The sequence below is a fragment of the Hippoglossus stenolepis genome, chromosome 23 (assembly GCF_022539355.2).
Source record: "Hippoglossus stenolepis isolate QCI-W04-F060 chromosome 23, HSTE1.2, whole genome shotgun sequence".
In the NCBI taxonomy this organism is placed as follows: Eukaryota; Metazoa; Chordata; class Actinopteri; order Pleuronectiformes; family Pleuronectidae; genus Hippoglossus; species Hippoglossus stenolepis.
In genome coordinates, this window is record NC_061505.1 from 8,562,206 (window position 1) to 8,577,734 (window position 15,529).

General features: G+C 42.9%; 1 protein-coding gene across 1 annotated transcript in view; it reads right to left on the reverse strand.

Moving 5' to 3' along the window:
- Positions 1-10,165: 10,165 nt before the first annotated feature.
- adgra3 (adhesion G protein-coupled receptor A3) overlaps positions 10,166-15,529 on the reverse strand; it is a 29,238-nt gene continuing 23,874 nt past the window's right edge. The window contains exons 15-19 of the mRNA XM_035148992.2: positions 15,233-15,357; positions 14,801-14,924; positions 13,664-13,809; positions 12,683-12,778; positions 10,166-11,991 (exon numbers count right to left, since the gene is read on the reverse strand). Coding sequence (XP_035004883.2) covers positions 10,524-11,991; positions 12,683-12,778; positions 13,664-13,809; positions 14,801-14,924; positions 15,233-15,357 — 1,959 coding nt within the window. The 3' untranslated portion in view covers positions 10,166-10,523. The remainder of the gene's footprint in view (positions 11,992-12,682; positions 12,779-13,663; positions 13,810-14,800; positions 14,925-15,232; positions 15,358-15,529) is intronic.

Below are 15,529 nucleotides of genomic sequence, written 5' to 3' on the forward strand. Positions count from 1 at the left end.
ATTTCTTCTTCTTAAGGACTTCATTAACTTCATTTCAGTTTGCTGCCGATTCCATCTGAGGAGCCAGATCTGACTGTTTAACAAGTCCAATGGTTAATCTGTTTATAAAGGGAAATTAAAGCTGGAGAAAAAGATCCCAATTAAAGGGATTCTTGTTGATTTCTTGACTGTGAAATGCAACGATGAGTCTGAAACTTTGTTTGTGTAATAAGTTATTTAACTGTTATGAGTATATGAGTTATGAGTATTTCTACAGTAAAGTAAAAAGTAGTTTCTGAGGTGAAAATTCTTTGTTTTTTTTCTGCTGCTTTCTGTTGTGACAGATTTGGAGCAGTGATAGCTGATCTCAGGACCCATGGAGGAAACACATGTCACATACGAGTCTTGATGCTGTAAAAGCTCAAAACTGATATTTAAAAAACAGACTAAATACACTGGGGTTGTTACTTAACAGATTTAAAACCTGTACTTAGATAATGCACATGAAAATAACAACCTCGGGTTTTCCAGACAACTAACAAATTCTATAAAGTAATAACATTTTCAAAACTAAAAGAAATGATTCCCAAAATAAGTTATGTTACAAAGTGTTGCCCTTATCAATAATCTAAAAACTGCAGTAACTATCGAATTCGCTACAATCCACGCTGAGATATTAATGACTCAGTGGAAACATTAATAAAAGCTGCAGATGGATTCGTTGCACTGTGTCGCATCAAAGCCAAAGTGCATAACTCACTGTCTCAAACATTAAAATCCTGACTCAGCATTGACGTCCTCATTATTGATCATTTCGGGAACGTCCGTTTGTTCTCAGTGTCATTTGTTAGGTTGTGCATATGTGAGCCTGACCTTCTAGAGATTTAACCCTCCACATCCACTCATTAATCACTTTATTAGGAACACCACACTTTGCTCTCGAAGCAGCCTCAGTCGTTTGTGGTATGGAATCAACGTGGAAAACATTCCTTTGAGTTTTTGATCCATTTTGACATGATTTCATCACGTTCCCCACATCATTACAGCCCCAGCAGCCTTGACTGAATAAATGATCATCCTTCCACCTCTTCATCAGACCAGGCTTTGTTCTTTTCAGTCATCAACTATCACGTTGTGGTGAGCCAGTGTCCACTGCAGCCTCAGATTTCTGTTCTTGGTTGACATCCTCTGTTAAATCTCTCTTAAAGACACATTGTTAACTGTGATTTCTCCTTGTTATGATCTTATAGGCTATTTTAATCTTGGCATAACATTTTATTTCTATTTATATCCAGTTTGTATTATTTTCTCATGTGTTACAATACAGATGTATTTTTGTATCTGGGCCCTAATGCTGTGTGATCTTTAAATAGCTTTTAATTGTTTCCTTTGGCTTGCCTTCCATTTTGAATTTCTAACTTGTGACTTGCTACGTAAAAAAAGATTTATTATTGGTGGTCTTTGTAGTTCATCCACCTCTCCGCTACAGAGATTATGTTTTCATCTGCGTTGGCACAGTAGTAAAAAGTAGTTATCCAAGTTATCGTAGCCTTTCTATCACCTCCAACCAGTCTGCTCATCCTTCTGTGACCTCTCTAATCAAACAAAGCACTTCTGTAGACACACTCGCACTCAGTGGACATTTGAATTAATCTTTGGCATCATTCGGAGTAAACTGTTGTGCATTAAAAGCCCAAGAGATCAGCACTTTCAGAAATTCTCACAGTAACAAAAATCGTGCCAGGGTCAAAGCCACTGAGCTCACATTTTTTTCTCCGATTCTGATATGAACATTTATTAAAGCTCCTGACCTATGACATTTATGCACAGCACTGCTGCCACATGATTCTGACTGGATAAGTGCAGCTGTAATCAGGTGCACACACACAAGGTCAATATCTTCTTTGTGAATCTATGAAGTGCGCCTTTAAATCCAAAACGTGGAGCTGGCCGTGGTGCTGAAAATCTGCTCAGTCAGAATAACAAACCTCACGGGGCTGTTTTTCAAAACGTCCTCCATCTGAATCTCAGGGACGAGGTAGTAAAGGAGGAAAATGTCTCTGGGAGCCTCTGGCAGGCACCGACAGAAGTTACGAGCCAAGAGAGCGTCGAGCTCAAGGTACTGATCCAAAGAATCGCTCCATCAAGGAAGCAGCTCTTGGGAGGATCCACCCACGGCTGGGTGAATGTAGCATTTTTGCGGGCGATCGTTATTATTTATAAGATTATTTCCCCCAAGGATGGACCAGGATGTGGTAGCCCCCTGGTGGCAAAGTGGTGGGGGGGCTTTAGAGACTGAGAAAAAAAAGCATACGAGGTAAAAAAGAAAACAGTTGTGACAGGATTTTTTTCTCTCTACAAGGAAATGGACACAGGGCAATGCAAGTTAGAGCATTATGGGACATTTGTCAATGTCCCATAATGCATCTGTGTTTAGGGTCAATTATCCAGATGTTTTGATAAACATAGACCTCATGGTACAGAACTGGACTGATCACTATAACCTATATCTACAAAACAGATTGGTAATATATCAGACATAGCAGAGGAATGCATCCTGCTGAACTGGAACCAGCAAAGACCCCCAATATGTGATCATTCTTTATGCAAATGGTTAAAAATGAGGAATCAAAATAAAACATTTCCTGAAGGAGTATTAAGTTGTTATCTCCACAGTTTACATCAGTTTAAAATCTTGAAGGTATGACTCGTCTGCTAAATTAAAAGTCAATTAGTTGTGAGCAAATGAACGTTAACCTGAGCCAGGACTGACGAGCAGTTAATCGCTCCTCTGGCAGAGAGGAAGTGAGCAGCCTGAGGGAGAAACTGTGGACTCTAAGTGAGAGATCATTACTGTGGATGCTGGCCAAGTTGTGTGGAGGTGGGGAACTCAGGAGAGGATTCGTACGACTGAATCCATAAAACTCGTTTTTCTTTTACTGATGCACATTTCCACGTGGAGGCTGCAGCTGCAGACAAACATGAAAAGGACGAACTTCACTGCCACAGAGATCGTTACACCTTATCTTCATAATAAAAGTTTCATGCCCTGTTGGTAAAAAAATCATTGTGCAATAACGATGACAGGAAAAAGGAAACCACTGCTGTTCAGCTTCATTTCTGACAAACTGACTAAAAAGCCCAAACCATGTTTTCCTTTCAGAAGAAGGCAAAAGTCAGGACATGACTCTTCAGTTACACAAACATGCAAAGCTCCACGTTGAACATGAAAACAAAAATAATGCCAAACTCCATTAAAAAAAATACCAATTTAATGTTGCCTTGTAACAAACAGTCACTAAAGAGACCACGTGTCTGCTGTAAATGGATTTTGACAAGGAAAATAAGCAGCAAGGATCATGGTCTGTCACTCATCCAATTTGAACTTTTTGAACTTTTTAATTAAATTGTTGTTGCATCAATTACAAGCCGAATTAACGAGCGGTGCCATGGCAACACTCACTTTAAAGTAAAACTAGACCACGTGTGTATTAAGCGAGGCAACATTCAATTGGCAGTTTTACTCACGGACTTTTACGCACGTTTTTATTTCTCCAATGCAATAAATCAGGTAAATTAGCGGCGGACGCAACAAACCATGCGACCACCGTCCTACCAGGTGAGAGCCCAGCCGCGTCCACCCGGGCAGAGACGGTCTCCACTCTCCGATCAGACATGGCTTCCTCCGGAGATTCACTTTCCCGCTGGACGGAGACACTTTGCAGGCGGATGCGACTTGTTGTGGATCCTGCGACTCCCAAGTTCCTCAGAGAGTGAGAGAGAGAGAGGGAAAGAAAGAGAGAGAGAGAGAGAGAGAGAGAGAGAGAGAGAGAGAGACGCAGCAGCGAGGGAGGGAGGGAGGCTGCTGCTCGTGCACACGGCTGAGTGGCGAGAGCGAGCACACGTGGGTCAGTGCTGCAGGTGTGCGTGTACAGTAGATGATCGTAGATTGGTCACATGCCATTGGCTGTTCAGGTTTAGAGAACAGAGTCATGATCGATCATCTATCAATCATATTATCAATAATCATTGGCTGCAGAAACTATTTATATGATTGACAAGGGTCTTGGAATTTATTTTATTTTATTATTTCACTTTTGTTCTGTATTTACTGCAAAGCAGCACAACAATTTTATTCTTTTAATTTTCTTCTGTTTTCATCATTTGTATTTAATTTGGTTACTTCTCTTTTTGTTGATTTTTATAAAGATGTTTTTATTTGTATCTATTCTGTATGTAAGACCCTTTGAGCTGCATTTCTTGTGAAATGTGTTTCATAATGAAGTGTATTCTTTTTACTCTCTTCTCTGTTTTATTGCACAGCAGCACAACTCTTATTTCCATTCACTATTTTATTCTTCTACTTCTCTTCTGTTTTTACGATACAGCAAATATTTATTATATCTATAGTAACTTTATGATTTCCCAGTGTTAACACTATGCAAAGAGCCATTGATGGATATATGATTTGTGCCAGTCCCCCTGCCTGCCCATCATGGATCATCCCCACATTTTACACAAGAGGCACAAACTGGAGCAAGGCTCAGACCAGTTCATTTCATTGATGGTGAATATTAAACTGTGTTTGTGGCACAGAAGAGCTTTTGACCAAACCCCCATCTGACTCAACCCATATCCTTGCCCGACTTCCTGTGGATCAGTGGGAAGATATTTCTGCAGCCAGCTTCCAGAAGCTTGCGGACATCTTTCCCAGAAGAGCGGAGGAGACATTAATGTGAACAGTTCAACAATCACATCTGATAAAAACCTTTCTGGTGTCCACATTCTTCTTCATGTAATAAAGTCAAATCATCTCAGACCTGCACTTTACACACAACAGCACTTCCAAGCTCATAATGTAGATTTTCCATCCACTGAAATGATGGCGTCTCTTTTACGATGTGGTTTGTCTGGCAGGCCACAGGCAACATTACAACTTTTACACAGCGGATCCCAAAGTGGGCTTCAGAGATCACCGGCGGTCCTCCACCGTGTTTTCATCATAAATGTCTCCACTTGACAGCTCACCACAAACAGTTTAGACAATCCTGCACCGAGTCTTTTTCTTCCTCTATCTTGCACGATCCGCTGGGGTTAACAGTTTTTCATTTCACATAAGCACGTCTGTAAAACACCTCGGTAAGAATTGATTTTTTTTCCCGCACATGCCGTGGCTGCACAATGAAACAATCCCATAATAGCCAACAATAAAAAGCCAGGATGAAAAGATGAACCCAAAAATAAACCAGTCGGCTTCTCGGCAAGTCAGGACGACTGTCAGCTGTTGTGAAGATTAGAACATTTTTAACAACAGAGAGAGTTTTCAAACATTTCCTTTGACGGTCTCCCAAGAAGACAAAGAGATTGGAGTTTTCCGTCGCACACTTTAGTTCAACACAATGACAGCGTCAGACAAATCATCAAACAGGAGGCCACTTACACAGCTGGTGTAAAAAGAAATTGCCGACACTTCTCAAAAACACGAGCTTCACGTTAAACAATTCTGAAGAGCGAGTGTCATCTTTGAACTTTGGTGTGATACGTTTTTAGACTTATCTATGTATGGAGTACATATCGTATGCAGCTGATTGAAGTTACCTTCTGGTGCTCACGTTTCTCACACGTGGATTTCAGCAGATTTATGAAAATAAAAGGGAATCAAGGCGATTTATAAACTGTCAGTGATTCTTTGATCTTCTTCATCTTTCTAATAAGATTTACTATCCTGAAATAAAACCTGGGTGGTCCTCAGTCAGTCAGTCAGTCAGTCATGCAAATGCCATGAAAACAATATCACACACATAGCAAAATGCTTTTAAATGTCCTCAATTCAACTGAGGAAACAACAAAGAAAGAGAAAATGATGAAGATAAAAATAATACAATTTAAAAAGACATGAGACTGACAAAGTAAAAGATATAACAATAAAATTCCAATTAATATAGTGGATTTTGTCACAGTTGAACAGAATCTTTGACACAATTGATGAAATATAAAATAATGATATTGTTGTAATAACTTCTATTCGCATTGACTCATTGTTTGAAAAGCTCATCCCCACGTCCTGAAAGCCTCATTTCGAGCCCAACGGTGCGCAGACAAGACGAATGCTTTCCAATCGACAGCCCTCACTTTCCCAGTTGTGTGTGTCAGTGTGTGCGTTTTGTGTGAGTGAGGGCAACTGTCACCGCGAACAATGATAGATGCCGTTTTTTTCAGGCGCCTATAAATAACGGAGCGCCTGGACAGAGGGATGAAGCCAAAATGTGCTCAGACAGACTGGCACAGGTAGACGGATGGCAATGCGAGGGCATTAATGAGAGGACGGGTCCGCCAGCACATGGGGATGAGAGCTCTGCAGATGGCTTGATGTCATCATTATGTGGCACAGTGTGTGTGGTTGTGTGACTTTGTGGGGGAAAGATGGGACACAGCATCGGAGAGTGACAGAAATATCATTCGTCCCGATTATTATAGGAGGAGATTTTAAGTTGAAAGATCCAAAACAGCAACATATCCAAGTGGGTCAGCTGTGAACTTTGCTTTCACTCTCATCTTGGAATAAGAATCTATTTCTGTCCTCCTCTCTGAGAGGTTTATTAGAAATATTTATAGTTATAGTATATACTTGAGGAGTATTCAACTGCAATATGCAATTTCACCAATAGATGTCATTACATTCTGCACACTGGACCTTTAAACACACAGCCCTATATCAAGGCTTTTTTTTCTTTAGGAAATATGTTCCGTGTCCCACCAGCTGGACAATAAGGACTAAAAGCTGAGACGCCTTTGACTTTGAAGTGATTGTCAACTTTGACGCTTTGGATGTAAAGCGGAAAATCAAACCTGAATCCGAAATGTGTCGCGTTCGCCCCCTGAAAACACAAACTGAAGCCTGGCTGGAACATTTTAAACAACCTTCGCTCTCTTTAGAATAAACAGCCTTTTCTTTCCTCTTTAAATCAGATACATAACGTTGGATATGTGCCTTTTTAGCACTATCAGCATTAAATCTCGGCAGCATCACAAAAATGCAAATTTGCAGACAATCATGTGCTTTGGCTCCGGGGAAGATGTGACTAAGCCAGGAAATTAAGTGCAAACATCCGAATTTGCAAGTGTTTAAATTCAAACATTTGCAAATTCCCTGACCTTAGCACAAACAAAACTTGCATACTGATTGGACTTGGGCTCATATTTAAATAAAGCCCATGCAAATTTACCAGACGACATCAATTCAGCATTTATCTCTGCAGACAGCTGCTGGACAGTGACAGTGATCATCACAAACTCTGGGCTGCTAATTCTGCTCAAATCTATAACTGTCAGGCCTGGGAAGTTTATTTTGGACGATAAGCACAGGTAAGAAAAAAAATAGATATTTCTTTCCCTGGACAGCCAGAGCCACATAATTACAGTCGGCACAGTCAGATGGCTTCACTCTCGAGAAAGTATCAATCTTCATTCCAGTGGCAAGTTTTCACAACAGAGCCAGATGCTTCCTCCGGGCGCCACGAGCAGCGATTGGAAAATGTAAACAACACATCATTCGTCTGAGGCCGCTCGTCCCTGGGCCTCCCGGTGAGGAATCGCGCTCACATATGCTCCGCAGAGCGCACCAAGTGGCAATTGGGCGTGAAAGTACGAGAGGAATCGAGGAAAGGATCATCTCGGTGTCTGAAAACAGACAATTTAACGTTGGGCCTCTGACCGATTCTCTCATTGCGGATCGAGATGTGGGATCTGACCCCCAAGACTCCTCAATGAGCCTTTGAGAAAAGATTTAAATGACTTGATTTGTTTTATCTTAATTCATTATCGATTCCTGCCCAAGGTGTCCTCGTCATCTTAAAGCAGGAGATACCATCACTCCATTTGCCTTGACGAGCCCTCCCCCCCCACGCTGCACAAACACCCTCCCGCCGATTGTCACCCCCGCCTCGCTGACAGCCCCAGATGAACTTTATAACAGATGGCGCCGCTGAAGAACCTTGGCGATTATTTGAGGATCACTCTCTCGCGCCTCGAGGGAATCGGAGAGGCTGCCACCGATCAGGGCGGAACTGCTCTCTACATAATTCAAAAGTCTTATTATAATTTGTCACATCCAAGATGGCTCGGCGATACATCTTTGCCCGAGTGAAATATGTCTTTTATTAATATGCCATTAATGAGAGATTGGAGCGTTTTGGAGCGGAGCTGTCTGCTGCTTCATCTGTGACCGGGATGAGCAGGAGGCCACGGTTGCTGATTATTATCAAGTGTCGAAATTTATTTACTGCGTGACCTTCGAAATTCAAGATGGCGGTTGGTGGCATGTTGTAAAGATGGAGTGATTATGTGACCACGTGCAATAGGTACATAGAAATACTCGGCTAAACGGCTACTTTCTCGTTGTGTTTACATAAAATTACCCAACCACAGGTGAAAAGCAACTTCATTCATACAAAAGAGGTCGAACCAACCAAAAGTGTCACGTTTGGGACATTGAGATTTTGTGTCGTTTGCACAAAACACAAACTAGAATGATTATTTTTGGAAGCTACAAACACTGAAGCTGTGGGTGATGTCATCACTGATATAACTGAGCGAGACATCAGTTCAGTTGACTCATGACGGGGAATTGTCAATACCACTCAACTGGATGAATCATTCGTAAACAGTTGAAGTCAACACGTAACTGTAAGAAGTCATTGCCATTTAATCGACTGAATATGGAACGTTGTCTCATCATTTCATTCGTTGTGTAACAACAGTCGTGAGTCTTTCATTTCACAGCTTCCATGTTTCACCAGAACCTCTTTTTAATACACATTCACTGACACTAAAAAGATGAAATAAAACAATCAGACTAAACAAATCTAACATATTGAGCTTAGTCGTGTCCCTTTGTTCTTTCAAACTACAACTTCAATCTGTGCTTGGCTAAATTGAAGTCTGAGTGTCACCAATACTGACATCCAGTGCCGTTTGTTGAATGAATAAAGTGCTTTAGTACCTACATTGCAATAACATCCACTAGTTTTATTCTTCACTGACTAAATACTCAAAAGGATTTAATGATGCAGACAGTAACCTGATGCTCTGAATGTCACCGAGCTGATCGCAGACATTCAACATGGATCCGGTCAGAACATATGCAGCACGGGAGCCTCAGTGAAACAGATCGAGAATATTAACGTAAATATTTAATCCGTTAAGAGAGTAGACGCATTGTGAACTCTAAATAAATATTATTTTTGCTTTTATTTTATGTTCGTATCAAAGCTATTGGTCTCCATCTTTGCTGAAGTCATTAAAAAGGGAAAAGGAGTCTCTGGTCAGCTGAACAGTGATGTGATGAACAGAGATGGTCTCATTTGATCTGTTTACACCTCAACTTTCACATAATTTACCTTTCACAATTTAATCATCCTTCTAAATTGGAATTTAAAAAACAAACATCTTAAAACTGATCTATATTAATTGTTGTTGATCCTTTTTAACTCACGCTTTTGCATTGTTTTGCTTGTTTCTCATAATTTGCTTGGGGGAAGATTTGTGTTGTTTATCTTCACTCCGTAATGTTTGTTTTGAAAGGATCTATACATGAATAAATCTTCACTTCGTAACAACGTCAAGCTTTGAACCCTCTGAGGCTGTTGACACAACCAAATCGTCAGATACACGACACTCACGCAGCAAAGAGTGATGCTAATCCATCTCCGGAGCACTCAGCAGTCAGAGCGTACTCTGATATATTCTCGCTCCCCGGCAGCGACGTCAAGCTGTGAGTGGGACTTGAGTTCGGCTGTGGAGGAAAACACAGACTGGAAGGAGGTGGAATAGCTGGAAGACACACTTCTCTCATTATCCTTTCTTCTCGTGGTCGCTTCAACTTGCCCTAAGAGTCGGCTGTCAATCACGAACCGGGCATCAAGTCGGCAGGAGTCCACAGTGAACACCGCGCTCATCAAATCTGCCGGCGGGTGGGAAGAAAACGCCTATAGAGCCCGCAGCCACAGCCAGCCGCAATTAAAGTGCTGCTCCGTTGTGGGAGCAGCGACTGGAGGCCACCTGAAGGTCAGCGAAAAAGCCAATTACCAGCTTGTCATACAGTATATTGTCAGCTAGGAAACACCTTTGCACTCGCAGCACAGAACCCCAGCGAGGAGTCTGGGGTGTTCTCACAAGAACAAAAAACTTTCAATTGGGAACTTTTGTTTTATTATTGTCGGGACAAACTAGAAAATGGAGGAAAACACAGCCCCGAGGTAAAACGTATGCACGGGGCCGCAGCTCAGACCATGCAGTTTCATTTACACAACTCTCAAATGGAATAGAAGAGATTGATTAAAACTTACAAAAATAGAGCATTTACAAAAACATATCTACAAAGACAGTTCAGTGGCAAAAATGGGGCTAGTTATTTTTTTCCATTCATTCATTTCAAAACGACTCTTTCCAAGAAAGAAATATACAATGGAAAAACAAAAAAGAGACATTTCACAGTTTAAAGACGGGAGCATGTCAGTTTGCAGTCTTTGGGACGGAAACCATCGCTACACAGTAGTTTCATGTTTCCACAATCCGGTCTTAATACTGGCCGCACTCTCCGTGTGTATTAAAGGCACCGCTTGTCCATTTTCTTTAAGTGTGCCGCCATTTTGCGTGATGAGGTTGAGTCCGTATGACTTGGGTTGGCTTTCTAATTCAGCGCCACTCGGCTGGATTACAGGAACAGAGTCTTTACTTGAGCTTGAAGCTGCAACAGCAGCAACCTGCTCAGTCTCTACTGTCACCACTGTCCCTACTGTCACCACTGTCCCGTTCCCCAAGGTGCCGTCGCCGCCTCCTTTATCAGAGTAGCGGGAACGCCGCGGCAGGCTCGCACTGTCACTGCTGTCCTGCTGCAGCTGGCTCTGATGCCGCTCCCTGTACGCCATGTACGCCGCCCGTCGGCTGTTGCGTGCAGCTAAGTCATAGTGGTGGTGCCGCCTGTGGGACACGCTCTGCACGCTGCCGTCCACGCTGGTGGGCACGTCGTAGGCGTACTCTCGCAACACCGTGAGACGACTGGCTCTGTGTGCTCGCGCTCTGTTTTTGTGATGTCTGCTCGTGTGTCCGTTGGTGGCAGCTGTTGGGATGTTGATGTTGTTCATCGGGCAGAACTGCACCTCAACTGGTGCCACGTGCATTTTAATTTCATTGTCTACTGAATGCTCAGTGAGGCTGTTGTCCAAAATGGCTGCACCGTTGGCTGTCACAGGTGCAGAGGGGGACTTGCACTGAGCTGCCTCTGCGTGCAGATTGGTCAGCTTGCTGCCGTGGGTGGAGTTGCGCACGCTCGGTGCGCTCTTATTCGTGTAGGAGGATTCTGCACTGCTGTGGCCGCACTTTGTGGACTCCCCGTCTGCCTTATTAGCGGACCCTGCAGTGGATGTCATCGCCACGTCTGGCTGAGACAGAAGGACGTCCTCCTGTGCAGAGTAGGCTCGCCTCCCAGAGCAGCAAGCCTGGGACCAATAGCGACGCATATCCTGTCTGTTTGCGCAGTGATGTGCCACCATGAACGCGCCGAGCGCCAGAGAAGCCACGCCAAATAAGCAGGTAAAAGCCAAGTTGTAGGGGTGGTCCTGCGATACAGACATGGCACCAAACACCCAGAGGGCTGCATACAGCCCTAACGCCCCCGCCGCACCCATCAACTGGGCAGAAAAGGTGTGCTCGTTCTCCAAGGCGGACAGCGGCACGGCGTGGGGAGCAGACATCACGGAAGACGACGCCTCGTGAGGGGGGAGCTGGAGAACGAGTGGGTGGCAGTGGCCGCGGGGGCCGTCTGCCGCTGACTCCTCGTTGGCTGGAGTGAGATGCTGCTGCTCTTCGGTCGGCTCCTTGAGCTCGTAGCGGCGCTCGGGGTGGCGGCGCAACTGGAGCAGGATGCTGAGGAAGTACATGCAGTCCACAAAAATGATGAATCCGACCGGGCCGTAAAAAGCCCCGATGCTGGGCTCCCATGCCATCCAGCAACTAGAGAGGGAAAAAACAGACAAGACAAATTAAAGATTTTAAGATTCTTTGAGAGTTTTATTCTCATTATATCAAGATCTTTGAATTCTTAAATGTCAGCAGTGCTCATTAAAACAATACTTTGCCTCCTCGTCTTAATTTGCCACTTTCGTTATTTACTTCACAAACTTATGGTCTGCCTCGGAGAAACTTTTGCCTCTCATCTTTACAGTGGCTGTCCCATTACGTTCAATAACACAGGCTGGATTCGTCCTGCTTTGCGAGAGAAATTAATTAAAACTCAGAAGACTTCAGACAGACACAGGTCCAGATTTCTCAATTAGTCAGCCACATTGCACAGTCCAAACAGCTGCCACTGTAGAGAGCGGGCGGGGGGGGAGCTCGCTCTAAACTGGCAGCAGTTGCTCGTTGCTTGGATGCACATACCATTAATAGGCCTCCGTAATCAGAACTTCAGGGAATAACATTTTTCTACCCCCGTGAAAGTATCCACTATTCACTAAAACAGCGCGGCCTGGCCGGTCAATAACGGAGCCACTCTGTCCTCCTGAGGGCAGAATGTAAAAGTTCCCATGGGCTCGGACGCTGCCTTATTAAACGCCATCGTCTGGATAAAAATGATGAAGCATTTTCCTGAGCACAAACTGAGAAGCAGGAACTTTAATTGCTTCTTAAACAAGAGACTACTTACTAGGGCGCATTGGTCCGGCTTCCATAGTTTTTTATGTTAGCTGCCGCTGTGATGCCGCACACAATGATGGGTATCCCTCCGCCGATTAAGTAGAACCTTGCAGAGGAAGCACAGAGAGGTATTTCTGCATCAGTCATTGTGTTTGAAGGACAACAAGTTGGCATGAACTGGACACAGAGGTTCAGTACTGTCTAAGGCCTCTACACTGACACCATGTGGCCATTTTAGCAACAAACATGGACAGGTATTACAAATGTTGCCTGCTTAGTCATACTAGCTCATAAAGAACAAGCATTGGTGTCACATTTATAAAGAAAATATTTGATATAAATAATCTTTAAACATCCCCAAAAACATTTCTGTATTTTTTGTGAGCAGTTAGAAGCTACATAGTAATCTGCTGTCTGTCGGCATTACATGAATAAAACATGTGAATCAAACGGCTATAGTTTAAATTGTGCTTTAATATTTAAGCCGATCCAGGTCTGCTGCAAGAGAAAGAAACACTTGAGATTGGAATTACAATAAAAGATGTTGGTTCATTCACAAAGTGGTGTGAAATAAATACAGGAGCAAGAAAAGACTGATAAAACTGTAATGAACATTACTAGATCTAAATATATTTGTGGTGTTTCATATTAAGTCTCACTTATAGGCAGAGTTAGTTAACAGAAGAGCATGATGTGCAGTTTAACGATAACAAAACATGATGTCTTCATGGCAAAGTTGAGAGAATTTGAATTGTTACCTCCCCCTGCCAGCAGGTGGTGCCAACGTGCGGCACTGACGAGAGCAACTCAGGATAAATTCTGGAGGTCACCAGATGGTTGTGGATAATAATAAATAATACATTCACACTAAAATTGTTTTTCCATTAGTTTGTCTGTACCAGTGGTCAGATCTGTCTTCCTTTGTCCTATAAAGTACTTGATTTGAAAATCAGTAGGTCCAGAGTCAGTGGTGGTGGTGGTGGTGTCATACCTCAGCATAGGCCGCGGTGGTGGCGGAGGCTCATCCAGCTCTTCGTAGCGCTTGGCCTTGCGTGTCACCTGTTTGTAGATGTTGCGTGCGGTCACGCCGATCCACAGCGCCGTTGCCAGAGTGGAATAGTGCAGCAAGATACCAACCTACAAGAGACCACACCATTGTATGTATGACGTTTACTAAAACAAATGAAATGTTATCAGACACCTACACTAGAGTCGATTACGCTCCTGCTGTGTTGATTGATTTTTACCAACAACAATACACTGGAGAATTTTAATTGTTGATCTTTGAGCATTTTTCAATAAGCCATATTCAAGCCTGACATCAACATGTGTGTCTCAGGTGATCCGATCACAAGTGGACGGCTCCAAGTACAGGTGTGAATGTTCCCAAGATGCATTGAGGTACGATCACTCAGGTGGTCTGGGAACGCAAATTTGTCCTGGGCCACATTTTAAGACCCCCTATTCCAAAACAACATCCTGTCCTGCTACAGTTTTATAAGGAACTGGAAATATTTGTACACTTATGTCCCAGACATTGATATATTTGTGGCAGCTCAACACAATATCAACATTGATTTAATTGATTCTTTTTGCCATTTCTAGTTGAGCTGTGTGCCGCACAATGCCCTCATCCCCACCTTCTATCTCTCTTTCACACACACACCCACAATAGAGAGTGAAATACCAGGTGTGAGCTGTCATACAAAAGTCTGTTCCCTTGTGATTGGATCACCCAAGACGCATGTTAATACCAGGTATGAGCAGGCTTATTGATTACGTAGCCATCAACCTGAGTTGAAAATCACTTTATGCCAGAAGGGATTCAATAAATAAACAATAATTTTTCCCTCCAGGTACTTAAAGAAAGAATAAGTAATGTGTCTCAGTGCACCACAAACCGTGAGAGGTGGTGTACAACTGCCTCTAGCTATGGAAATGATCGACTGTATCTTTCCTTGTATCTTTTACTGAGTTTCTCCCACTTTTATGAGTGGAGTGAACTTAGCCCAGGGCAACTTCTACAACTTTTTTTTCCCCCCTTGAAAACTTCCAAAGCACATGTTCCCTTTCGACTGAGAGCAGACGTAGCAGGGGTGTTGAGGTTGTGCAGGCGCTGTACACTCACTGCTTGGCAGACGCTTGCGTAGCGCGTCTGATTGATGCCGCCTACAAAGACCCCGCAGGTGAGGGAGATGTGGAAGCAGAGGTTGACCAGCATGTGCCAAAACTTGCGGCTCACACGGACAGACCTGGAGATTAACGGACATACAGCACATCACAGGATTAACAGAAAATCGTTGGTTCTAACAAATTTGAGTGATTTTTTAAATTGTTATACTTGTGAGTCTGAAAGAACCAAATATTCTCAAGCTTTATTTAATTATTCTGCTTGTTTAGAATTTTTGCTCCCATTTTTTAGTGGGAGCAAGTTGTAATGTTTTTGCTACTCACATTAATTACTAGAGTTACGTCAAGTGTTTTAATTAATTAATGCTCTCAAAACAGTAAATCGTTTTGTGTACTTGTATGAGTAACTAGCAAAAACATAAATAATTACCTGTGGTGATAGATGTAACTAACAATAATGGTGGTCAGACAGAGGAGGAGGATAATAGTGGTGGCGTAGATGACTGGGTGAAGGGGCTGGATACTGGGAGAGAAATGCTCCACACTGCTGAGGTCCTGCAACGGAGATGTAACTTTATTACACCACAATAAGACTCAAAATCCATTCATTATAATGCTGATCAACAATAACAAACCAAAAGGCTCATCTGGAGTAACTGAATTGAATCCTTTAAGTTCTTTCTATAAAAAGTTATAGTGCTGTTCCCCCAATGAACACACGATCCCG